The 25,800-nt window shown below is 33.6% G+C and overlaps 1 protein-coding gene across 3 annotated transcripts in view; it reads left to right on the top strand.

The window, feature by feature from the left end:
* The first annotated feature begins 9,977 nt into the window (after positions 1 to 9,977).
* The window catches only part of LOC111054283 (putative phosphatidate phosphatase), a 51,256-nt gene continuing 35,433 nt past the window's right edge, over positions 9,978 to 25,800 (top strand). Inside the window, exon 1 of one of the 3 annotated variants that reach the window (XM_022341272.2) lies at positions 9,978 to 10,296. In XM_022341272.2, the coding sequence (XP_022196964.1) occupies positions 10,233 to 10,296 (64 nt within the window). In that variant the 5' untranslated portion in view covers positions 9,978 to 10,232. The remainder of the gene's footprint in view (positions 10,297 to 25,800) is intronic. The other 2 variants (XM_022341273.2, XM_022341271.2) reach the window with 2 other exon arrangements.

The raw sequence follows: 25,800 nt of genomic DNA on the forward strand, positions 1-25,800 counted from the left end.
GATAAAAGATCAATTCAACTTAAGCCCAAATGAACCAACTTTCGGAATTCAGAATTATTTACCAAAAAATCAAGATCAGGATAATCCCGCAGTAATCACTGAAGAACTTGCTAATCAATACTTCAAAGAAATACAAGCGTTGAATGATGCCGTTTACAAGGAAATAATCGAGGAAAAAGAAAAACGAACAGAAAAATGTAACAAAAATAGAGAGGAACCACCTGAAATACCAGATAGGATATTCATCAAAAACCCGAAATTTCACAAAAATGTTCCAAGGTATAGCACAGCTACTAAGGAAGGTGATAGGTTTAAATTAAAAAGAAATTTAATCAAAATCCACCCTAACAGAATGAAAAGGCCTCGTAAAAAAGTAAAAGATAATCTAATTGTTGCAGATGAAGGCAATGACCATCCTTCTGTTGTTCCTGATCCCAGCAACGTTGACGTACAGACTGACAGACTTGACAAAGACAGCAGGAATAATTCCGATTAAAATAGGACAATCTATGCTCATTAACGACACATACAAAGTTATCCATTTTACTAACGTGACTGACCTTAAAATACAATCTTTGAAATTACAGACTCATATTAATAATCTGCAAGTCGCTTACACATCCTCTGACATTATTGAATCCTTGAAGAAAATTTCACTCAACCAATATTTTAAATTAGAAATGATTTCTGAAAATACAAATAAAAAGGTAAAACGTGGACTAATGAACGGATTAGGAAACGCCATATCATGGTTGACAGGACTTATGACTGCTGATGACAAAGAACACCTTGACAAAGTTATTGATAAAATAGAAAATAATGAATTACATCTTGTTAAAAATGAAAAACATAATTTTGAAATGAACCATGAGTTAATTAAGAAATTTAATTTCGATGTTGAGCATATTAATTCAAATAATAAAGCATTAGAAAATATTACTAATGAAACTGCCAATATTGTCGAAAATATGCAAGCTGTTGACTTAATTACTTTGACTATACAATTGTTGGATGATGAAATAAATGATGTTGTTAACTCGTTGATGTATTGCAAAGAAGGGAAACTTCATCCATCAATTTTGAGCTTTGATGATTTTCGTAGGTTAATTAATTATAAGAATTATTCATTAGCTAGTAGAGATTCCAGTATTTTATGGGAAATTAGTAATAGCAATTGTATTTTATCGAAATCTGTTATAACTTACATTATCCATTTACCGAAATTAAACGATTTATTTGAAAAATATGACCTTCTGTCTTATCCTGTTGAAATGGAATCAAATGTTCACACCATGGAATTAAAAGAAAAATTGATATCTGTGTCTCAATTAAAAAGCTTTGGAAACTGACCAATTGTCAAATATTCTCTTCTATTTATTTTTGTACCTACTTCAGGAGAAATTATACATGATAACTGTATTTTGTCTGTAGTAAATAATAAGGATTTGGATAGTTGTGTAAGAATAGAAATAATTAATGATAGACCATTTATGAATTATTTCGAAAATTGTAATTGTATTTTAGGATATAAGTTTGATCAAATTAATATCAATAATGGCACTATAAATACTCCTTCATCTTTCCTTATCAATCTGGATATCAATGATAAAATGACAGATGTAAAATTACCGTTTACTTCAGTTACCACATATGAACAAAAATTAAGTCATGTACCAAATAAAATTCATACTAAACTTATCGATTTGAAAGATGTTAGTGAACTTGATATATTGAACCTATACTTGATGATATTGACCTTTATACTTGATGATATTGAACCTAGAGATTTTGATTTTATAAATTTTGAAGATTCTTTCGTCCTTAAAGCTGCGTACACATATTTGTGCTTCCAACCCGCACCGAGCACGCTCCTCCCTCGTACCGCCCTCGTACCACCATCGAACCACAGTCGGACCGCCCACGCACCCATCATGAACGTTACGGAAGATGTTAGATCTTCTCGCGTTCCCCGGTCGAACCACTGTTGCTCGCTGATCGATCATCAATCGCTCTGCTGGAGTGACGTTCGGTTGCGGAGCAGAGCGAGAGTCTGTACGCACCTTTAGACACACCACATTGTAATTTTTGTTTTAAGTACATTTATACTTCTTGTAATTTTGATAATCGTTTATTACAAATTTAAGAAGCCAACCAGTGTACTAAATTACCGAATTGATACACAAGTACCAATTTCATCAACCCCTACCATAAGCTATATTGTACCACCTAGAAATTAGATCTAAGTTGATAACTTTAATTTGTAACTTCATTTTAATTTTTCTAATTTTTGAGTGTCCCAAATTTATTTTTCGGGATGAAAAAAACTTAAGGAGGGAGGAATTATGTAAACCTAAACAATTGATGTGCTGACTACTATTTTTGTCAGTACCGCTTAGTGTCGCTCTCAGCGCGCACATTTAGTCAGTCTACTCCAGCCACTTGATGTGTTAACATGTATTTTTCGCAAATAAAATTTCTTTTTAAAAACTGAGTTTCAATGAACGTGAACGTATTTTATATATATATATATATAATATATATATATATATATATAATATATATATATATAATATATATATATATATTGAAACAGGATACACATGACACGGATAGATTGAAAACTTACATTTAAACGAAAATTTTCGGGAGCTGGGCCTCCTTTGTCAATCAAACAGAAGGACTTCCTGTCCTGTCCTGTTATTCATAACCCACTCAAATCTTCAATCTCCCGTTTGTAACCGCCCCCTAAATACCCCATAATGTCCCCTGAATCTGTACCCTTTTTCTCTCCATCCGTCTGCAGTCTCTGCTGCTACAATTGACTCTCCGTGCATACTCCTTCCACTTCATAGATATCCTAAGAAACACAACCCTTCCAACTGACCAACAACTCCTCCTTGTTACCATTGATGTAGCCTCCCTCTACACTTCCATCCCCCATTCTGAAGGCTTAAAATCCCTTGAGCATTTCCTTCCTCATGATCCACACCCTTCACCCCTTCAACCACCTTCATAGTAAACCTTGTCAAACTGGTGCTCACAAGCAATGCCTTCAGGTTTGAAGATAAATATTATCCTCAAACCCAGGGTACAGCCATGGGCACCAGGATGGCACCATCCTATGCAAACCTATTCATGGGCCTCCTTGAACAGGATTTCCTTTCCAAACAAACCCTATCCCCCCTGATATGGCTCCGTTTCATTGACGACATATTCCTCATATGGCCTCATGGACATGATACCCTCTCCCACTTCCTCAATCAACTCAACTCCAACTACTCTGTCTCCTTCACCTGGAATATTTCTGAATCCTCCATCAACTTCCTAGATGTCAATGTAATCCTTTCCAACTCCAATACCTTATCCACCAATACTTTCACCAAATCCACCCACACTCAACAGCTCCTACTTTTTGAGAGTTGCCATCCCTACCACATCAAAAGATTCCTCCCACGTTCCCTCTCAATATGAGGCCAAAAAATTTGCAGTGATCCCCACCATCTTGACCAGTACCTCAAAAAACTCCACCAATCCCTCCTGAAATGTAACTATCCTGAAAGGTTGTTACAGAAATAAATCTCCTCCAAAACTGGCACTAATCCAATCACAAAAAAGTCCCAAATCCCACAAACTCCAAAGCTCTGTACCACCTACTTCCCTGGAATTGAAAACCTCAAACCTATCCTTAAAGATCTGTTCCATGTTGTCGCCTCCAATCCCTCTACCAAACACCTTTTCCAGCAACCACCCACCCTCATTTATAAGCAACCTCCCAACCTCAAGAAAATTTTCAGTAAAAACAAATCACTCACATCTGATGAAATCCCAACTCCTCCTGGTACCCTACCTTGCCAACGCCCCCGCTGTAAAACCTGTCCTAACACTGATTCTCCCATAAAGTTCTTCTTTACGATCTGAAAACTCATCATAAAAAAGTTGTTTTGTAAGGAGTGTGCGATTATCTATCTACTTTACACTCGCCAGCTGTTTCCTTTACCGCGCGCTAACTGCAGTGCATGTGCAGTATAATGGCTTACTTTAGATAAAGGCTGGAGTGCACAACTTGGCAACGTCGCAGTCGAGCTTAGCTTCAGGCCGAGAAAAGTGAATTCACTTGGGTAGACTCCCCATTAACTACCAGCTTTACGCCCTTTATTAAATACCAATACTGAGAAATTCAATTCAATGATAGTAAAAAAAAATTATATTAACTGATATACTAATTTTAACTTTAGCTCTAGGAGTTTCAAGTATAATGCCTAGCTTGGCAATATATTTCACTGTACTTACTTTCTGTGTCTGTATTTCCTACGAGCAATTTTAACGATCAAATGTATTTCATTAATAGATGAAAGTATTGAATAGTACCTTCTAAATGTAAAATAAAAATATGAAAGTGGAATATTGTTTTCTTTTTAAGAAACTTCTGAATTTAATGCATTCGCTTTTTGTGCATCTATAACTAACTATACACCGTAATGATAATCGATAATATCAATCAAAGGGGATATAAATTCTACTACCATTTAGTTTTTGTTTGTAATAATATCTATCAATTCATATTAAAACACATCTTCAAGTACCCTACCCTTTATTATTCTTTTTTCTTTTAAAACAAGACTTGTTTCAACTCATCTTTTTTTATTTACGAAAAATGGCTTTAGATGAGTTGGAACTAGTCGTGTTTTGGAAGAAAAAATACAAAGAGTATGGTATTAAAGATTTACATGTTTTAATAATTTCAAAGTAGCCTTATAAAGAGAAGTGATAATTCATATTAATAATGAATTAATAGGTTATTGAATGAATAAATTGCTGGAATAATGATAATTCATTCAACTTTGTCCATTAACTCAATTATATCTAGGCATAATAGTTATACAAAAAATGATATCCAATAGGTAGCAATAGTTTAATCTATCTTTACATATTTCTGAGGGTTTATATTCACATTATTGACATAAATAAAATACTTACTATCCCTACTAACAAATGCAAATGATTTCACAATATACAATAATACCAATTATTCTACAAAATACAATTTTTCTAATGGTGTAATGAATCTATAGTGATAGCGCTATCCATCTCCAGTTTTGCAATGTTGTTAGTTTGCCAGAATATTTTATTTTTACTTTTGACAGTGACTGTACAAAAGTAAACAACTCATTGTCAGTCGCCATTTTTTTCTTCATTCTATCGAAATACTTGAGTACACAAGTTGTATAATTGATTTAAAATGTATTTTTGAAACAATGAAATAATTTTCAGACATTACCGTATGAGAAACACAAATTAAAATACCTGAAATGACATTTTAAAAGTTGATAACTAACCATCCTAGACTTTATCCATGCTCCAGTTAGCCTACAGGTATAGGTTAGACCTACTCGTACCGGTACAAATAATATTGAAAGGTTATTTCAGAATAATTTCCATTGAAATTACTTATTTTAAATAGGATCTATAATTTTCTATTTTTTTTAAATAAATTGGAATAGAATAGCTATCAAATAGCTTAATTTCTGTTGTTTTGAAATTCAGATTGTTGTATTACAGCTTTTTAAATTAGCCACCATTTCAGGTTTGTATGAAAATAAAAATCTGATCTCAGTTATGAAAGTAAATTTTTGAATCAAATTATGGGAAAAATTCTCTTGAATAATTTTACATTAAATAATTAAATTGATTATTTAATCAAGGAAATGATTATTATTATCAGATCAAATTTAGTGGGATGAATTGAGTAAGAGCTGTGAACACTCAGTGGCAAAATGGAGAGACTTGGCAACGTTTTTCTCCTATCTTTCTTCACTGCCATTATAACGTGAACCTCACTATATGCATATCAAATAAAGCAAAGTCGACCTGAACCACACGTTGCCATATTGAACATGTTCCGGCCTTCCATCTATAGTAGGCTGAGGCAGTATGCTATATTTTAGAAAAATGCAATTCCAATAAGTTCATGTACCTACTTTTTCGCCCCATTTCCAACGGTCATGGTAGCAAAGTCTCGTAGAGCGTTGTTTCTCATGCTGAAGGTCCCAGGTTCAAATCATGTCACCACCAAGTTTTCTTTGCAGATGATACTATAATTTTTTATCTTATTCTAATAATAAATCATTATAAAAAAATATTATGATTAGATAGAATAATTAAATCTTATAATTTTATTATTATTACATTGATTTATAAAAATAATTGGATAAATTATAAGATAAAACTGTTTATTGTATTGGAATCCAATACAGCAGTTGTAGAAAAATTGTTGTATGTAATTCAAGCGGAAAGCTTTTTAAAAATGTAATTTTTATTAGTTTCCTTGCCCTACTACCATAGGTAAGGAAAGTATTGCATTCCAAAACAATTATGTTCAAGATAAGCAAAAAATCAAAATATATGGTACTTTCAGACCAACCTACCCTCTTAGCACAGCGGTTGAGAGTGAGGATTTTTGATATGTTTGTACCCCCTTACTATCCTTGAAAGAGCTGCAGGGTCAAAAATGTGTTCAAACTTTCCCCTTTATAATATTTCAATGACTGGACTAATATCACAAACCTCACTAAACAAAAATACTATATAGATTATTTCTCAAACTTCATTTATGAATAGTTACAGTCATGTCGGTTGAACGCATAGTTTCCAAGATATAGGTACGGTAAGCGTAAAAGCACAGCCCCCAGTGGGTTAGGGGTGGGGACTTTTGATATGTTTACCTCCTCACTAACCTAAACACAAATACGGAGTCAAAGTTGTCTTTCAAACTTTTTCTTCCACACCCTTTTTTGAGCATTCATTTCCTTGGCTATTGAAGGTGTGGAAAAGAGCGGTGGCATATAGTGTGGTCCATGTTATAATGGCAGTAGATAAAGATAGGAGAATAGCGATGCCGATTCTCTGCATTAATTAATTATATTTCTACACTGTCAAAAACATAATTGGCATCGTTGTGGACCTAGAAAAGAATAGTACCACCGGCTTTGTGGAATGATGGACAAGGATAGCAAAACCAAAGTTGATGAATTACTGTCATTATAACGTGGACCTCACTGTAGCAGCCATCTACACTTTTGCACTCCATGACATTTTTAGGCACTTGGCTACAGCACAGTATACATACAGTATGGAAACTTGGCTAGTACCCTGTCGCCAAAATTCGCCATCTTGTTAGGAAGCGCCGCATTGTAATATAGTGAGGTCCACGTTATAATGGCAGAGAAGAAAGATAGGAGAAAAACGTTGCCAAGTCACTCCATTTTGCCACTGAGTGTACACAGCTGTTACTCAATTCATCTCATTAAATTTGATCTAATAATAATAATTATAATTTCCTTATTAAATTATTTAATTTAATGTCAAATTAATCAAGAAAATATATATTTTCATAATTTGATTCAAAAATTTGCTTTCATAACTGAGATCAGATTTTTATTTTTATACAAACCTGAAATGGCGGCTAGTCTAAAAAGCTGTGATACACCAATCTGAATTTCAAAACAACAGAAATTAAGTTATTTGGTAGGAATTCTATTTCAATTTCTTTCAAAAATGATAGAAAATAGAAATCCTTTTTGAAATGAGTAATTTCATTGGAAACAATTCTGAAATAACCATCCCATTAAATTTAATCAAATAATAATTATCATTTCTTTTATAAAATAATCAGTGGCAGTGAAGAAAGATAGGGGAAAAACGTTGCCAATTCTCTCCATTTTGCCACTGACTGTACACAGCTGTTACTCAATTCATCCCATTAAATTTAATCCAATAATAATTATCATTACTGTACCTTGATAAAATAATCAATTTAATGTCTAATTAATCAAGAAGATATATTTTTTCATAATTTGATTCAAAAATTTGCTTTCATAACTGAGATAAGATTTTTATTTTTATACAAACCTGAAATGGTGGCTAATTTAAAAAGGTGTGATACACTGATCTGAATTTCAAAACAACAGAAATTGAGTTATTTGGTAGGTATTCTATTTCAATTTCTTCTTAAAATAATAGAAAAATAGAAATCCTATTCAAAAATAAGTTATTTCAATGGATTAATTCTGAAATAATCTTTCAATATTATTTATATCGGTATGAGTAGGTCTATCAACCTATATGGGTAGGCTAACTGGAGCATGGATGAAGTCTAGTCTAGGATGGTTAGTTATCAACTTTTGAAATGTCATTTCAGTTATTTTAATTTGTGTTACTCATACGGTTATGTTTAAAAATTATTTCATCATTTCAAAAATACATTTTTCCTCCACCTACTGTCTAAAGTACTTACTTTACTCCCTGAAACCTAATACTAAAGTGTCACTTTTTCGCTCTCGGTAGTAAAAAACAGAAAAACTCCCTAGGGAGTAAAAGTGACTCCATTTGAATAACATGGGGAGCATCTCTATTTTGAAACTTACATTGTAATAGGTTAGAAGGTCTAAGATCAGATGAGAAAGCGTAATAGAGGTGTCTGTCATTGAGTCAACTGAACTCAATACCACAACCAGAAATTTGCTCAACTCATGAAATATAAGTTTGTATGATAATTATTATATTCTTAATATTAGTAGACGATAAAAATTTATACAATTTTAAAAATATTTTATTCTATTCAAAATACCAGCCAACAAATATTTTTGATATGCAATTCAAATCTGAACCGCGTGATCTGGAGTCAGCCATTTTTGGTAGCTGCCCAGCTGATATAATTGTTAGAACTTTTGCCGATAGATAGCACAATCGGTAGTGCCAATCAGACGACCGGTTTTAAGGTTTTAGATTTAGGTTATGTTGTTAGGAATCATTGTCACCAATACGTAAGTTATTAGAATGATTTTATTTGCAGTTTCTATAAAAAAGTGTAGATGGAGGAAAAATGTTGTGTACATCACGAGCGAAAAATACTTTTTCTCCCTCAGGAAAATTGCTGCCCTCGGCTTCGCCTCGGGCTTCAAACTTTTTCCCACAGGGAGAAAAAGTCATACTTTTCACTCTAGATATACAAAAAACTATTAAATCAATTATACGACTTGTGTACTCAAGTATTTTGATAGAATGAAGAAAAAATGGCGGCTGAGAATTGGTTGCTCAGTTTTGTACAGTCACTGTCAAAAGTAAAAATAAAATATTCTGGCAAATAGACAACATTCCAAAGTGAGAGAGAGATAGTGCTATCTTTTTTGTTGTATGATAGAAAAGGACAGCAACAGTATTGTCAATCGTACACTGCTATTATAATGTGTGAACCTCACTATAGGTTCGGATCACTTTAATGATCCGGATCAATTGATCTCATTCCCTGTTACGAGCCAATCAGAAGGAACTTCTGATTAATCAGGATTGGAACTTCCCAAGGTCACGTGACCTGTCTATCAGTATTTGCGCCATGTAAAAAGCATTGGTTAGATATAAACGTTTTTTTCTACAACTGCGCGTAAAAAAAGAGTTTACATACTTAATTCTCCTCGTAAAACAGCTTAATTCTGAGGAGAATCTAATTTATCGCTCGCTTACCATCCGCGCATGCGCAGTAAATTTTCTTTACGCTCGCAAATCATTCGCGCATGCGCAGAAGAGTTTCTTCTCGCTCGCCAATCAGCTGATGGTAAACAGCTCGCCAAAAGGTCAGATCTTGACCTAGAAAATCGGTTATTGTAACTCCGCCGATATAAATAATTTAACAGGTTTGGGCATTTGTAGAAAAAATTTTGTATGTAATTCGCAAGTAATGCTTCTTTATCGCTCTTGCAAAATTATCAGTATTTTGCGCGAGTGATAAAGTCGCGCATTACGCTCTTAATACATAAATAGCTATATTGACAGTTCCGTTCTGTACCTATTCTGTGGCTAGAGTGCGGATCTGCGGTAGTCGGATCATGATCGACAGACGACAGTATCGACTCTCGACTGGTTGTTTCAAGTATCGATGTCTATGCTATCGAATAATATTTGGGCATGGCAGCTTGAAATTTGATCATTGATATTTTTGAGATTGACATGGATGGCTTGAATGCAAGGTGCAGTTGCAGTGTAAACTGTAGTCTGTAGAGTGTTGTGGCTGTCAGGCTGTGTTATTGGGGAAAAACTCGAAGATCGAGGTTAACTCCTGTTCTAATGTTTTTCTATAAACTAAAAGTATTCATGTGCTTTTTATCATATTGAGTTAGAAATCCAGATTAGAATTAATACCTATTAAAAAGACTTTGAACAAACTTCTGATCCTAATCATGGATAAAGATTCAAAGAAAATTCTTGTGAAAGTTCTCTCTGATGTTGTCTGCTTAGCTGTCGGTATGTATCCTATACCAGCTCTACTTTACTATTTTATACTACTTTTTATGTTGTATTTTGTCTAGGTATGCTAAAATTATTGATTGAGAATATTATTTTAATAGGCTACAGTATTTATAGTATCATTATAAGATAACTTATAATATAGCTAAGCTTTGTTGTTTCATTGAAAAACGATCTTAATTCAATTCTTCATCAATCTATGAACAGCTTGCGCTGGATAGATTTTGTCATAGAAAATTTTAAAAACACGTCCACACTAATTACACGTAGCTTATTCAATATAGCATGCTAAATAGGCTGTAGGTGGTAGAACTTGAGTAGAACGCTCAGCAATTATTTATCTCGCAGCCATTGCTTTGTTTTTTGAATGATTTTCCTTCCAATTCATGAATACACTGGGGAAGTGTTTTAAATATATTACTTAGTGTGCAAATGGGATAGCTGCTATGTGATTTGTTTAGTCTTAACCTTCCGGCAGTTGCGCTGTTGTAAAAAGTACAACAGTGTCAGTTTTTTGCTGCACAAAACTATTGAATGGGGTGGTGTAAGTGATTGATTCACCTATGCTTTCCAAAACTTTCTCCCCATTAGGCTACTCCACTGAAATGCAGTATCAACCATGCAATGGTTCAGTCTTTAGGTGCCATTTAGTCGCGACAGTGCATAAGATAGGGATTGACTGTATATGGGGACTGTAAACGAACCAATTACGCTGAATTGATGGCTTTGCTTGATGTACCTTATTTGGCTATGAAATGGTAATCATACAAATGTTCATAGGCGTAAAATAATCCAAGAAGATGGAAAAAATAATTATACAAATTATTAATATTTTTTGAAAGTAAACAAGAGTACCTACATAACACTTGGAAAATGGATGTTGTAAAAAAATACAACACGCGACTGCTCGTGTGATTGAGTAGGGCGCGACTACCGGAAGGTTAAGTAGGCCTATGGTACATTGATGTCTTTTCGCCTCCAGGTGTTGTGATTATGAAATTAGCTTCTTGCTTGCAGCATATGAATCCGACCTTTTAAGATGATTAAGGTGCTTAATACGTAGGACTGACTGAAGACAGTAAGAATCCCCAAACTTGTAACAAGCGGCCTGCAATGTTCTTAGGGGTGGAGAAGACGTCATGATGCGCACTACATTTTTGGAAGGAGAATTTTCTCCTAACTGCTTGCATGACTCCAAAGCAGTACAATTCCATAAATAATATGACTATGGAGAGGGCATGGTATGCAGTAACCAGATACGGTAACTCTTAGGTACAATGTTTCTCAACTTCCACGACACTAGGCCACCAGCTAGGTTACCTTGAAGAGTTGATTACAAACCATATTGATATGTTGATCCCACAACAGAGAGGCATCTTCCATGAATCCAATAAGCTTAACCTTTGGCCACGGAGTAGAGAACACCACTTCCGTTTCCTTCCGGTTTCCTTCTCCCGTGCTTGGCTCACCAAAGGAAGGTGGACTATGCTTCAAGGTGCACAGAACATTTTGTGTCATGATCTCACTCATGCACAGCCTTTTCACTGTGACCTGGTTTCCTCCAGCAATTGGGCTGACCTGAGAATAGTCAAATGAGGATCTTCATCTTGGGCGATTAAAGTAGTGTCGTCAGCAAACAGTAATGCTTTTCCCTCCATGCTGTGATTATATATATATATATATATATATATAAGGAAAAGCAGAGGGCCAAGAATTAAACCCTGTGGAACTCCAAAGTTGATATGTAGGCCTAGTGCCTTAGATTTGGCTCATTCAGTTCCAAGGTCACAACTTGTCTGTGATCCAAAAGGTGACTCTCCATTGTTCTCAAAGCAATTCTACATACACCATATTCTGCAAGTTTCCACAACAGTATATCATGGAAGATACAATCGAAGGATTTTGTTAGATCGCAAAGAGTTATAGCAATTGAACTCTTATTTTTCATTGCTCAAAGTATGGTCTTAACCAGGCGTTGAACAGCATCTATGGTTGATTTTCCCGGCGAAAGCCTAACTGATATTTTGTAAAAAGGGAATTCTTCTCAAAATAGGCAGAAAGCTGATAAACACGACTGACTCTGAAATCTTTCAAAAAATTGGTATGGCCGATAAAGGCCTATACTGTATTTGATTAGTTCCTCTGGGTCACATTTAAAAAAAAATTTACACTGTCCTGGCTATCTTGAAGGTCTGGAAAAACACCCTGCCCCAGACAGTAATTAATGAGTTTATTTAAAGGTAATAATAATAATAGTAATAATAATAATAATGTTTTATTAACTCAAGAGCTTTTATAAACATCGAGTTCCGTCATATACGGTAATTTAGAGAGTCAATACAATATAAAATCCATTCATTCAATACGGTAGCTCATTATTCCATTCAAAATAAATCTTATAACAGCAATGCATGGAAAAGTAATATCTGCTCATCAGATCATAATTAATTAAATCCAATTACCTATTACAGAAAGAAAACAACTATTCATGTTCAAAAACAACATAAATTGATAACATTTATATCACAGTTTGGCCAAACAGAGAGAAACAATTATCACTGTCAGGTCAAATCACAGAAACATAGTATAAAAAACGTAAATAATCTTTACATCAATATCACAGACTCCAGATAAAAATTTATTATTGAATTGAATGGGTTTCTTTCAAACCACTGATGCAATTTCATCTTGAACACATTTAATGGAGCATCTCGCACATTATATAGGTAGTTTGTTAAAAAATTGTATACCACAAGAAAGCCACCTCTTTCATTATATCGAAACAGACTTCTCTTGACATTAATTTATTAAGGATGAATTTACAGACTATGCATAGTTAACAGTTTCAACTGTTGACTGTGAATGAATTATTGTCGCTCGGTGTATGCTTTCACACATGACAAACAAAACAAACCCCCTTATTGGAATCATATTGACAGGTCACACTAGGCCTACTGTACACGACTTTGCGCGATATTTGGATCACTCTGTTTTGTGCGGTGTAGTATATTATTCAAAATTTAAAAAATCAAATGATCAAATTGTCACTTATTAAAGTTTGGTAGATTTATAAAATAAGGATGCTTCAATCTATTGATTGTATTTAAAATGCAATCCAAACATTTACGCTTGATTTTCGTAATTATTTGTTAAATAGAGCAATTCGTTTAGTCAACCGCGTTTAATCAACCGCTATTATGCATCAATGCCAATTGCCAAATATGCCTTGATCAGCATGAAATTTGTTTGAAACAGTTATTTGTCAATAACATTTTCAACGGTGGATTACTTGCTTTCTTACCAGTAATTACAATATAATTGTGTAGGTCTGTAGATAGTGTAAATATTGTTCCTGAAATAACTAGTTAACTAAAAGCCAAATGAGAACTGAATAAAATTAAAATTTTTGTTTTGTAGTGAAGTTGATGTATTGGCAGATATCCATATTGGATAAAACATCATGAAATTGCCATAGGCCTAACAATTCATTCATTGAAACTAGTTTCGCTTGGTACATAATCTCTAGTATTATCACTAGCTAGTTCAATAATAAACTTGAATTATCCGATAATTCAATTCAATAATTCTTTATTGTCATATACAGTGCACAAGACATACATAAATGTTTTTAGGCTATAGTACTACAAATCAGTTTATAAAAAATGCATTTTCAACCAAGAATATTATTGCTAGGTCATACAAAATTTGCAAGCTTTGTAGAAAATATGTAATTTCGTTATACGAAATCGCGAGCAATCGGTCTCGTCGGACTGCATCGCAACCGTGCCAGGTGCCACCATATTTATTTATTCATTTTCTTTACATACAAAGGCTCACAGAGATCCATAAAGAGCCTTATTTACACAATTAAATGAAACAACAATTTAACTTATATACAATATGAAATATAGTAAATAAAGAAAAAAAGCAAAAAGCATTTACACAGTTGAAATAATCAAATTAATTACATTCATATAAGAAAAATGTGAAAAGAAAGCAAAAAGCATTTACTCAGAATAATCAAATTAATTTCATTATTATAAAGAAAAATGTGAAAAGAGAGCAGGTAAAACAATCCTTTCCAAAGATTCTAGAGGAAAATACAATTAAAAAAAAAACGATTTAAAGATTACAGGAAAGAAAATAATAACTAATAAAAAAGCTAAATAAAAGGAAAAGAAAAGTCTTAAACTAGGAGAGTTCCAGTCAGAGTTTACAAAACAATTCATCTCAAAAACGAGCGTCTTATGATAGATTCAGTTCACAATGTTTCTTATATTCATTGAATGAGTTCGAGAAAGGATCAATGTGCTCATTGAAGCTAATAAACAGTCGTAAGGTTTTATAAAGAAATGAGTTGTAATGATGGTTTGTTCTAGCAAAGGGAATCTCGAACAATATATTCCTTCTAGGTCTTGCAGATGATACACTGAAATTAATCAGGCTGATAAAATATGGTAAATGGACGTTTATTTAGTAACAAACAACTATGACACAGCCACCAACCGATGGCCCAAAATAACTACCGTATACAAAATAATAGCCACAAAATACATCATTGATTTGCACCGACACAACAACAAAGGAAATAGTCCCACATGAGTCTGACTTGTGTGTGGGACGAGTATCATTATACTGTCATATTTTGTGACTAAAATTGTTAAGTAGATGTTATATAGAAATAAATTAATATAAGCTTTACAGAATAAGAAAGAAGAGTTAAGAACAAACGGCAATATAAGAGAAGAGGAAAAGGAATTATGTAGGTCTGTGAGTTAGTTAAGATTCCATACTAGAGCTTCTATTCTATCTTTGTGTTATTATGATCTTATTCTTATTGGAAACTACCTGCATAAAGGTTCGAGCAAATGTTCTGTGTTATTGACACCAATTCCCTGCAGCCAACCATCGATGATTCTTTAATAAGCAAGCAAACCTACCGTGGGCTCTATTATTTCTCTGGATGGTGCATTCCTCAATAAAATGTTGGAGACGTAGAATGGGTTAGTGCGATTTATTGATTTAACAACTCTGGGGACCTGTAATCCCACATTTGCAGAGCTTCTTGTATTGTAACTATGATGTGCTACCTCGGTTACCATAAAATCCCTGTTTTTGTACGTGAATAGAAGTAAATTCTTCATATAAATCTGCCTGACATTCAATAATTGGGAATACTGAAAGAATGCCTCGGTGGGATATTGTCTCTCCAGTTTTATGCCGGCCTTAATTATAAGCTTCTGTATGATATATAAAGGCTCCAGTGCAGTTCTAACTGCTCCTCCCCATGCAATAACACCATGACTCAAGATCGATTGAACATAAGCAAAATAAACTGTCGTAATTTCCTGTTTGTTCAGGATGAAGCTTAGCTGATGAAAAATATAAATCATTTTCCTAAGCTTACGTTGCCAACTAAATATGTGATTCTCATATCTCAGTTTAGAATCTATTATAAATCCTAGATAGTTGTAACTCTTCACCCTGTCAATGATCTGACATTTGCAGACAGTGCCATAGGTATCATCACAGGAGTGTAGTTTCAAAACTAGAGTATCTGGAGGCTCACTACAAGGTCTGAGTGCAATGGGTAGACATTTTGTCTCACCCACATTCATAGTGAGGATATTCTGATTAAATCATGCCTTCAGTTTCTTCATTCCCATTTCAGCCTTTAAAAATGTTCATTCCAGCTTGCACCCCTGAATATAACATAAGTATCATCCGCAAATAAGTATCACGTGCTTGTTTATTATTATGTGCAAATAATTACATGTTCTATTTTATTGCATAGAACATGTTATAGGTAAAAAACTCAAGTCCTGTGATCCACAATATGAGAAAAGGCTCGTACATAGGCCTACTAAACATGATTATATAGGAAATTATGAAAACAGCTTGAATTTTTTTACAGGGACAATTCAACAGAAGCTTTTTCAGCGAAGATCCTATTGTAATAAAAAAACTACTCTTTTGTGAATTCGAAATTTTGGTTCGCTATTTTAGATCCAATTTAATTTTTTGAATTGGATGGTATGATACATGATTTCAATACGGAATTTCAAGAGAAAATGAATGGCGAAAACCACAAATCTATACCGGTGCTTCAAACCACTTCAAAGCTATTCACATTCAAATATACAAATTAGGTAATCATACAAAAATCAAATAAAATAGTAGTCCTATTTTGAAAATCTAAAAAAATCCAAACCATAAAATTTTATTTTCTCAATTTCCAAAACATCTACTCACATTTTTAACAATTTGAAGAGAAAATTTTGATCTGACAGATTTCCAATGTACTCATTTGATTTTTGTATGATTTATTGAATGTGAATAACTTTGAAATGGGTTGAGATATCGATGTGCGGTTTTTTGCCATTCATTTTCTCTTGAAACTCTGTAGAAATACTCCCCAGGTGTTGTGTTAATGTAAAAAATAAGAAAGTAAATGAACACCTATTGTAACGGTTGTTTTTTATCGGCTGACGCGTTTTGTGCGATAAGATTATCGACTATTAAGTGCAATAACCTTGGGGCAAAAAGCGAAATTGCTGCTTGTCATTTCCCATTGACAGAACAGACCTGGGAGATTAATGAGTGGGCTCTATGCTCTATGAATACACTAACACCCCCAACTTATTGTGTCTGTACCATTTGGGGATTTCACTGATAGAGAAATATGACAAATGACAATGTTCTCATTTATAATTCTCATTTTCTTGTCAGTCATCTATTTATAAAGCCGTGTCCAGACGATCAAGTTTACCATCAATCGTTTGGTTCAAGCAAAAGACTGATGTAATATTGCGTCCTCACGCATCCGTCTGATGTCGTCCGTTTCCCTATTTTTGTACTCACAAGCTCAGTTCTTGATATGTTACTTATTTATTCAATCATTCAAAATTATACAACTTACAGAAAAGTTCCACAGGCTAACATACGCCCAAAACGGTTCCATTTCTAATTTTTACAACAGTCCAAAGTAGCTAGAGGTTATGTGTTATGTGTCACTTCAACATGAATTGTGATTTGTGATATGGTTCATTGAGTCTGAATACAGTGAATTGTATACGGTTGACATATATCCGGTAGATGAGTAAAAATTATATCGTATTTTTTGCTGATTCAACTGGATAATGTTATATTTAACAACATAATGACAAAAATATTAAAGTTAATCGCTAAATGACTTTGTTTACACAGTGAATGTACAGTAAATGGATTGAAATTTTGTAGATACTATTCTTATCAATAATATAGTACATCTTAATATATCATGACAGTAAATCATAATATCAACACCAAATTCTGAGAGTATCATGAGAATCAAGAAAGAAAAAAAGGGTTAAATGGCGTTATATACAATCGATAAAAATACTTGCTTATTTTCAATTACTCGCGAGGCATTTTATTAATTTGATGGCGCTGAATCCGAATCTGAAATCACAATTTTCCTATCTCCATTTTTACGCGATTTAGGTTTTGGTGGAAAGGCAAAAGACGGACGGTTTGATGGAAAAAGATTCCCGGCCGATACATTTCAAGTTTAACGACTTAAGTTTGAAGATCCATCCGTTTTACCGTCCAGACGCAACGACTTACATGATCCGACTTTTGCTTGAGCAAAAGACTGAAGCTAAACTTGAGCGTCTGGACCGGGCTAATGGTAGGCTATGAAGTTAATCAGTTTTAGATTAACTTTTTATTTCATCAAATTTTTGTTTCTGAGACCTTTCTCATATAAATTATGATCACCAATATCATCAGTAAAATAAGTTCCTTCAGTATTAGCACGGAGTGAATAATAATAATAATAAAAATTTCTCTGATTGCCAATGAATTGCAACCAGAGGAGTTTATTGACAAAACATATGCATAATTGTTATATTGTACATACAAAATTGATAATACTAAACTTAGTTCTAATTATGATACCCCACTATAATAATATGTGTTGAGGTGATCATAATATTCTTTCCTAAAACATGTATAAAAAATTTAATTAGTAATTTTAGTTATAAAGGTTTGTTAGAATAAAAAGAAGACAGTAGTTCATCCTATATCCTATTTACAATGAGCTCCTCGGCCTGGTAAATGCCAGAATCATATAACCAATTCCGTACTGCTCTTTTAAATCTATTTATATTTATTTTGAATGAAAAAGGCTAAGAAATTGTCAAAGAAAATATTTATATTTATTTCGTCCTTTGCCATCTGCAGGGTTTTATTGTAAATTCTAGGACCTAAATATTGTACAGATCTCTGACCAAAAGCTGTCTTCATTCTGGGAACGAGAAGAAAATTCAGATTTCTAATTCTGGTGTTGTGGCTATGGAAAATTAAATCGGTAAAATTTGTATTCTTCTTAATATAAATTACTAAAACTAATACATAATATAACTGTCTGACGCTGAGAACTCTTCTTTCGATGAACAATTCCCTTGTTGGAAAACGGTTGTTTCTGTTTGTCATTACCTTAAGAATACGTTTCTGAGCTTTAAAAATTGAATCTATTAAGTTGTAATTTGCTGCACCCCAAACCAACAGTCCATATCTCAAAAGTGACTCTACAAGTGAGAATATACTATTTTAATAATATCTTTACTAATTATATTACGAAGCTGGTAGCTTATAAATGAGCTTTCTTATTTTCTTAGTTGTGTACGATATATGCTCATCCCATTTCAATCAATCATCTACAATTATACCTAGATGTTTAACATTATCAGATCGCTTAATGAGAGGACAATCACAGTTTCGATTCTCCCCTTTACAATAATGGAGCTTCATTGATGACTTTGATGGTTTGGTGCTATCAGTTATAGAAAAGGTTAAGAAATTTGTTTTCCCCTGCATTTAATGTTAATAGGTTGTTCCCCATCCATGTGGTGACCTTGGAGAGTTCTGTTTCTGCTATTTGAAATACCTCATCCCAGTTTCTACCCTGGAAAAGCAGGGCCGTGTCATCTGCAAATGCTATTACCCTACCTCTGATTCGAATGGAGCACAACTCATTTGCAAATATAAGATATAAAATTGGGCCCAAAACTGTTCCTTGAGGAATTACAAATAGTAGCTTCTTCACGCTTTAATATACAATATATATAATATAATAGATAATATCTTAACTTGAATACCAGATTACATTTTCTACATTATATGAATAGGAAATTTAGGGAGTCAGGCACATTGTACTCCTTGAGCTGCGTACAGATATACACGCCGCGAACATGAGCAATTCACTTTTAATCAGCTGACTATATCTGTATTTTTACAGAAACGGTAAGATACAGATATAAAAAGCTTGGCATCAGCTGGTTAAAAGTGAATTGCTCATGTTCGCGGCGCGTATATCTGTACGCACCTTTAAATGACAATCAGTAATACTGAACTGTATAGAGAACATAAGTCTAGACAAATACAATTTGATGTAATGTTGTATGCAGTTGTTTGCTTTTAATGCTTGTTGAATCAATGAAGCTATGAGCAACTTTGAATCGGCATTTTCAGTTAACTAAATGTATGTAGGTAGTTAAGTCACTGTTACTTTATGGTGATTTCATTTTAGTACGCTGTACTAAAGAGTGCAGTAATATTGAGTATTAAAAAAATACAAGAGATCTCATCAGTAAATTAGATTAGAGTACAGCACAATAATAGATAAAACTCAGAATACCAGTTAGAGTTCTTCTCAATTAGTCATTCACTAATTATTGTCTTGGCATCTGAGTAGAATTACAATTACTCACACAATTTAGAATAATTACTTACGCAATATAAAAATATATATAATCAAGAGGCAAATTTCTAAAATTCTTTCTCAACTTCAAATTTAAAACTTTCTCAACAACAATAGAATCAAAACCTCAAGATTTTTTCCCTCTAAAACACTCCAACAGCCTGGCAACTCCATCAGTTTTCCATTATGGCCAACTAATTATATATATATATATATATATATATATATATATATATATATATATAGATCGTCCTCAGGGAGTGTGTAATATTAATATAAATTCAATTTTCATCAATAGAATATCGTTTTCCATGGAAATATCAGTGTGATCAAATAAATAATTATAAGTTTCTATTGGAAGAAGTTACCTACATTGATATATTATTGAGTTTTCTATCTTCCTTAGATCATTAGTGTACGGTACCTACTCTCAAATGAAGGAAAATTTCAATAAATGAGAAGAACGAATGGAAAAGGAAATGAGTGTATTTTTCTATGTAGTTTGACATTGACTAAATCATATTAATACAGTATTAGAAAAAGTTGGTTCTTTTTCAGAAGTAAATTACATTATCCTATTCGGAAATAGTATATTTCGCACCTAGAGCAGAAAATGAGATCTTTCCGGCTCGAAATCGGTTTTCAAATCCGAGGCTGTAGGCCGAGGACTAGAAAAGATTGAGAGCCGGAAAAACATTTTTGCCCGTGGTGCGAACGCTATTTTTCGCCACACTCAAAAATAAACAATATATATATATATTATATATATATATATATATATATATATATATATATATATATATATATATATATATATATGAGAATAGTAGTTTACTAAGCACTTCCGAAAGCAGAAGTGGAAGGTGATAGCTCTAGCAAATCTGAGGTAATCTGAATATCAGGAAATTGTCCAAGTATTTTTATTTTCTATTCTGATTTGTCTAAATAACCTAAAAGATGATTTTCAATTATGTGGGAGGTTGAGTTTATACTTTTTTTACTCTTTCAAATGACAATAAGATGATATTATTATAAATATTTTAATTATTGAATAATGAACACAAATAATGAAAAGTTTTTTGATCAGCTGTTTTTTGATCACCTTTCTTAGTTCCATGTTAGCGGCTGGAAAGGGTACTCTTTCCCACGGTATATAGAAGAAGACGGTAGGTGTCACGCGCATATATCCAATCATCTGTTTTTAACAAATACGTTTCATAAATTGCCAATAGGTGTTAAAAACGTCGGTTGGTGGCGATGATGCAATCTAGCTGGCTGGCCACTGCGCACACATTTCATGACCACTACCGTTTTCATTTTAATACTGTGCTCTTTCCGGCCTAGGCCGGAAAGAAACCTGTTCTGGCGTCAGACGAGAGTCGTCTGCAAACAATGTCTTTCAGATCTATGTAGGGACTGGAAAACAGCTGCTTTCTGTGCAGTGTGGCGAAAAAGTTTAAATCAGTTTAATATGACGTCATCTCATAATAGTTAATCTATGTTACTAATGTAAAAATGCTATCAAAAAAATATTAAATTACTTGTTTCTCCAATAGAAATAAATTCTTACACATTCACAAGTATCTTCTTTAATCCAAGCCCAATAAAACTTTTACAATTATTATGTCTTAATTAATAATTAAAGTTTCAACCTTCTGTGTTACTCTTTCGAGAAGTCTTCTTATAGATTGATTTTTAGTCTGATTGCTTTATTAATTTAAGATGTTAGTACTCATAGTATGGATAACAGATTGAAAACTTCATTCACATACATGTTTAGGATGTTTTCATAATGAACAATTTGAAATCATACCTATAAACTGTTTTTACTCAATAATAAACGTACAATTATTCATACTATAATGCCAGTGATGCTTGGTGGCAATAATTTTTTTAATTCAATACCACAGACAAGAGAGATGTTTCTTGACTCTGCTAATACACTGAAATGATATTCAATCAATTGTTAGAGATTATACCAACCATCTGTTGAGTTTAAATTTAATCATTATGCTGGGAGATGATGTTTATTAGATACGCCTATTCCACCCCCTAGGTTATCTAATATTGGCGAAGTATTGCTACAACGCGGACTAGCTTCAGTCAGATATGGGTCGGGGTCAGTAGCCATACTGACAGGTGGAGATTTAAAATCTTTAGCAATTCTGAAACTGCTAACCAGGTTTTCCACGACAGTCTGATAACTGCGCGATGGTTATTAAGGACTAACCTGTAACAGCCCTTTTAAATCACCTGTAACACCAGGGAATTTAAATCACTCTCAATCGTCCGAAATGCTTTTAAATTAATAGTCAGTATGTCAACTATTATGAGAGGATAGGAGGGATCTTCACGGACACAATTTGTGGAATAATATCGGGAGGACAACAGTATGACCAGTTTCACACGGCAGAGACCTCGCTCCTGGAATATCATATTACGGAAGATCATATTTCATATTTTGCAGCTCTCCTGTACTTTCACATGGGGATCTTACGAATAAGCCGACAGATCTAACAACTACGCCGCCGTTTGCTCAAAGTATGACTCATCACTTTTTTCTCAAAGTCTAACTTCCTTAAAAATATAGATAGAAGATTTCTGATTTCGGATTTGGATTCAGCGACCCCAAATTCCTTAAAGCGTTAGTCCCATTTTCAAAAATACCCGAAAACAAGGGAGTTATAGCTGTTTTACTTTCCTTGCCCTATTACCATAGGTAAGGAAAGTATTGCTTTCCAAAAAAATTAAGGTACCCCAATTTCAAGTTTTCTATACGTTTCAAGGTCCCCTGAGTCCAAAAACATGATTTTTGGGTATTGGTCTGTGTGTGTGTATGTGTGTGTGTGTGTGTGTGTATGTGTGTGTGTGTGTGTGTATGTGTGTGTGTGTGTGTGTATGTGTGTATGTCTGTGAACACGATAACTCCATTCCTAATTAACCGATTGACTTGAAATTTTAAACTTAAGGTCCTTATACCCTGGGGACCCGACAATAAGAAATTCAATAAAATTCAATTCAAGATGGCGGAAAAAATGGCGGAAAATTACTAAAAAAACATGTTTTTCACGTTTTTCTCGAAAATGGCTCTAACGATTTTCTTCAAATTTATATCATGGATAGCTATTTATAAGCCCTATCAACTGGCATAAGTTTCATTTCAGGGAAAATTTAAGGAGCTCCGTAATATTCTTGAGAAAAATGGCGGAAAATGACTAAAAAGCCATGTTTTTCACGTTCTTCTCGAAAACGGCTCCAACGATTTTCTTCAAATTTATACCATGGATAGCTATTCATAAGCCCTATCAACTGGCATGAGTCTCATTTCTGGGAAAATTTCAGGAGCTCCGTAATATTCTTGAGAAAAATGGCGGATAATGACTAAAAAGCCATGTTTTTCACGGTTTTCTCGAAAACGGCTGCAACGATTTTCTTCAAATTTATACCATGGATAGCTATTTATAAGCCCTATCAACTGACATGAGTCTTATTCATGAGAAAATTGCAGGAGCTCGGTAATATTTTTGAGAAAAATGACAGTTACTAAAAAAACATTTTTTCACGATTTTCTCAAAAACGGCTTTAACGAATTTTTTGAAATCCATACCCTGTATAGTTTATATTTATTAGCTCTATCAACTGACATGAGTCTTTTTCCTGGGGTACTAATGAGGGGTCCACCCAATCCTTGAGAAATGGACTTAGTAACCTCCTTCTCGTGCATGAGGTAGGTTGGTACACGGTTTTTACTTTTTCTTCTTCCATATACCGTGGGTAGGTAGAGCAGTTTATAAAGAGAACACAGTCATAGTCAAGATATTTCATCTGTAGAACAGCTGTTTTGACGAATTTCAAAAAGAATCATCGAATTTCACAATTTACATAAAGGAAAACGTACTCTGAAAACAATTGTATATACACATATACAGTAGTCTGATCGTAGTTGCAAATATGTTGCCGTCAATCGTCATTATGTTATTCCCCTAAATTATTCTCGTTTGATAATGAGGCTTATAGTTCAATGAGCAAGGAAAGTTGTGTGAGTGTACCACACCAGATTTTTATTTAATATAGCTTTCCATTATCATATGATTATATAGTACGTACTAAGATAATAATACTCCTGCCTCACAAAGGGACAGGCAAAGGTTTTAAGAAGTTTTTGAACACCTGAGAAGTTTATACATAAACATTTTTAATTTTTAAAAGTTATAGTTTTCCAAAAAAATAATGAACTATGAAAAGATGAATCCAAATATGAAATCATAAATCATCTCCACTCATCACCCAATAAAATAGGAGGAAAAGGAATGTTGTACAGTAAAATTCACTGAGTTTCAATTGTCATTCAACAATCCAATTTATCAGGTTCAAATCGTTGAATATCACTTTAAATTCCCAGCAATTATTGACTATTTCTTTTTACAATCAGAAAAATCTATTATGAACATACAGTATAAACATTGTGCTGATCTGAATCGATCTATGGTAATAATAGGAATTGAAAGAATAGAAAATGTCATGGCATTCCAAGTAGTGATGTCTGTGTATTAGAACTGCTGAGTTGATAATGCATACTGAAAAAAGTCATGAATAGCTCAGACCAGCCTGGCCTGTGATGATCCTGTATAAACAATTCATAGAATTCTTAGAATTCATAGGAACGGTAAAAAAATCAATTTTACGAAAATCGATGTACATGTAACTGGATTTAGAAGATCAATACGATAATGTTCTCTATCACAATTTAATCATAGAAATGTTTAAGTGAAAACGTTGGGTGCAAACCTTCTGCCATGAGGAGACAAATAAATTTATGAAAAGCTTGATAGCTTGAATGGTGATCTGATATTTGTTACACGTTTTTATTCTAAGACATGATATGTCTTAGACTAATTTTTAATGTTTCTTCAATTGGCAGGAAAACTTTGGTTTTTCAAAGTTATCTTACTCCCTTATTTTGGGGTATTTTCAGAAATCAAGATAAATAACCTACCAAATTTCCTACACGAATACAGTGTAAGTTGTATTATAATAGCTACAGTACTTACGTACTGTATAGTACAGTACCTGTTCGTTTTTACCGTATAATTATATGATAATAGAAAGCTTTATTAAAAACAGCCATAACTTTCTTGTTTTTGGATATTTTCGAAAACGGGACTTATTCTTTAAAGAATTTGGTGTCGCTGAATCCAAATCCGAAATCAGAAATCTTCTATCTATATTTCTTAGGAAGTTAGACTTTGAGAAAAAAGTGATGAGTCATACTCTGAGCAAACATTGGCGAAGTTGTTAGATCTTGCCTGTGCTTGCCTCGAGGGGAAAAGACGTGACAAAACGAGGTTCCTGGATAGGAGTCACCATGTGAAAGACACGATTTGACTCAATGTACTTCGACAAAAAAACTTGACCACTGTTCAGTGTTCAAGTTGCACGTCTCCTATCGTGTGAAAGAGGCCTATGTCGCTGTCAAGGTAAGAAAGGATTTTTCAAGGATTTTCAACAAGGAAAATATTGAGTCGATGACTCCTATTCTAGGAAAAGGTACAAAGGAGTTTTTCCTAAGTACTACGAGTCTGAAGACTGCAATGAAAACGATCTTCAGTCTGGAACTGCGATCTCGGGAAAATTCATGAATTTTCCACAGTGAAAACCAGCAAATAATATTTGCTATCATAAGGGAATAGTTTCTAGGATTCTTGGAAATGATTTGCGGGTCTGGAAACCGCAACTGGGTCGATCTCGAGTCTCGAGTC

The sequence above is a fragment of the Nilaparvata lugens genome, chromosome 2 (genome assembly GCF_014356525.2).
Source record: "Nilaparvata lugens isolate BPH chromosome 2, ASM1435652v1, whole genome shotgun sequence".
In the NCBI taxonomy this organism is placed as follows: domain Eukaryota; kingdom Metazoa; phylum Arthropoda; class Insecta; order Hemiptera; family Delphacidae; genus Nilaparvata; species Nilaparvata lugens.